The sequence below is a fragment of the Gavialis gangeticus genome, unplaced genomic scaffold (assembly GCF_001723915.1).
Source record: "Gavialis gangeticus isolate Ggan-Ray unplaced genomic scaffold, GavGan_comp1, whole genome shotgun sequence".
Classification (NCBI taxonomy): Eukaryota; Metazoa; Chordata; order Crocodylia; family Gavialidae; genus Gavialis; species Gavialis gangeticus.
Window position 1 is genome coordinate 10,589,582 of NW_017729009.1, and position 1,965 is coordinate 10,591,546.

Genomic DNA, 1,965 nt, shown 5'->3' on the forward strand with positions numbered 1-1,965 from the left:
CCCCCCGGGCTGGGAAGCGGAGGAGACAAACACATGCCCTGCCCCAGGCAGGCACTGGTCTGCGGGAGCATCCCCGGGAAAGCACTTCTCTCCAAGCCCCCAGCTGCAGAAGGCCCCGGGGGAGCAGCCGGAGGAGGGCAGAGGGGAACCCTTGCTTCCCGGCCGGCCCACGACGGCTCCTCTTCTCCACCCGCCGGTCCCCTGCCCTCCCCCGGGCCACGGGGCTCAGTTCTCCAGGGCGCAGCCGTGTTCGGAGCCCTTGAGGCAGGCGGACTCGTAGTGCTTGTGGAGGTACGACTTGAGGGCGAAGGTCTTCTCGCACTGCTTGCACTTGAAGTGCTTGAAGGCCGAGTGAGTCTGCATGTGGGCGCGCAGGTTGGAGCGGTCGGCGAAGGCCTTCCCGCAGTGGGCGCAGCCGAAGGGCTTCTCGCCCGTGTGCGACCGCATGTGGCCCTGCAGCAGCCAGGGCCGGCTGAAGGCCTTGCCGCAGACGCCGCACTTGTGCTTGAGGTTGTGGGTCAGCACGTGCATGGCCAGGGCCGGCATGGACACGTAGGCCTTGCCGCAGGTCGGGCACTTCCGCGCCATCTTGCTGTCCAGGCTGCGGTGCGTCTGCTTGTGCCGGCTCAGGTTGGAGGAGGTGGCGTAGGTCTTGCCGCACTGGCTGCAGCCGTGGCGGTGGCTGCCCCGCCGCGGGCTCTCCCCGCGCCGCCGGGACCGGCCGTCGGTGATGAAGAAGGCATCCATGGAGTAGCTGTCCGTGACGGCGGCCTCGCCGTGGAAGTAGCGGGCGGAGAGGCTCGACTGGGGGCTCTCGGGGTCGCTGTATTCCTCATGGCCCGGGGCATAGGCAGGCTCGGGGGGCACCAGCTGGAGCCCCGGCTTCTTGTCCGTCTCGTAGCTGGGGGCAGTGAGGCAGTGCTGGATGTACCCTGTGGGAAACAGAGGGGACGTCACCATCCACCAGCGCTTCTCCCTCCTGCCAATCCCCTCCCTCTCCCAGCGGCCCCAGTCTTCCCAGACTCGGTGAACTCCAGAGAGGGGGCACATGCATGGCGGTGCGTTTGGGGGGGAGGGTATCAGCATGGACTTTACTGAAAGGGGTGATGAGGGGCAACCTCCGGGTCTGCAGGTCCAGCCAGGGAACAGCCGGCAGAGGCTGCGGGCGTAGCCTGGGCGAGGGACCAGCCTGGTAAGCGCAGCCAGGACAGGACTCGGACTTGGGGCACCCATGGTGGGGGCTGAGGCTGGACAGGGGATGCTGGGGGGAGTTGCTGGAAACCACAGGCACCCACGCAGAGGGCCTGCGGCTCGCACTGTTTCTGCTTGCTCTCCTGGGAGCCCCCTCCTCATCCTGGGGGTTGTCCCACAGGGACCCCGCCTGCAAATGCTCACCTCGGCTCAGTCGGTGTCAGGTTTTGCACTGACTCCCTGAGGACACACACAGGTCCTCCCTCCTCCCCCAGGGCTAATCCTTCTGTAGGGCCTGGGGTACGTCTGCCCGGGGGATACCGTGCTACAGAAGTGCCATACTCTGCTCCTGCCCCCGGCAGCGGGGAGGATTTTCGCCTCCCAGTTTGCAGCCGGGGGACAAGACCTGAGCTACGCCGTACCCTAAAAAGTGAAAGAGCCGCTGTGTTGGCGGGTTTCTGCGCCCCGGGTACCTCCCAGGTTTGGCAGGGCGCGCATCTGGCGCAGCGGCGCTGGCCGCGTCCTAGCAGAAGTCGTCCGCGGCCGCTGAGGCCCCTGGGGCGGCCGCGGGCAGTAGCCCCCTCCGCCGTGCTGGGCTAGCTGCCGCGAGTTACGACCGGTGTCTGCTGGCGGCGCGGCGGGTGTGCGCAGCCTTTCAGCAGCTCTCGCGCTCTCCTCACCCGCGGCAGGCCAAATTCCTCTCGGCACCCTTCATTCGTGCAGCCTCGGTCACGCGCGACCGCGAGCGCCATGCCTGCCGTGCCGCCCCACCCT

At 67.8% G+C, this 1,965-nt stretch overlaps 2 protein-coding genes across 2 annotated transcripts in view; both read right to left on the reverse strand.

The window, feature by feature from the left end:
• The window catches only part of LOC109292357 (transcriptional repressor scratch 1-like), a 405-nt gene extending 334 nt beyond the window's left edge, over positions 1-71 (reverse strand). The window contains exon 1 of the mRNA XM_019509751.1: positions 54-71. Within this exon, the coding sequence (XP_019365296.1) occupies positions 54-71 (18 nt within the window). The remainder of the gene's footprint in view (positions 1-53) is intronic.
• Positions 72-160: 89 nt separating this feature from the next.
• Positions 161-1,689, reverse strand: LOC109292358 (transcriptional repressor scratch 2-like). The gene is made up of 2 exons (XM_019509752.1): positions 1,665-1,689; positions 161-932 (listed from the first exon to the last, which is right to left on the reverse strand). Exons 1-2 carry the CDS (start codon positions 1,687-1,689, stop codon positions 226-228), a joined length of 732 nt encoding a protein of 243 aa, XP_019365297.1. The 3' UTR covers positions 161-225.
• Between the last annotated feature and the right edge of the window lie 276 nt (positions 1,690-1,965).

Excerpts from the sequence above, each read along its gene's own strand:
- LOC109292358 (XM_019509752.1), bottom strand. The coding sequence starts at position 1,689 with ATGCGCGCCCTGCCAAACCTGGGAG. Across the intron at positions 933-1,664 it reads CGCCCTGCCAAACCTGGGAG|GGTACATCCAGCACTGCCTC; the intron begins GTACCCGGGGCG and ends TGTTTCCCACAG.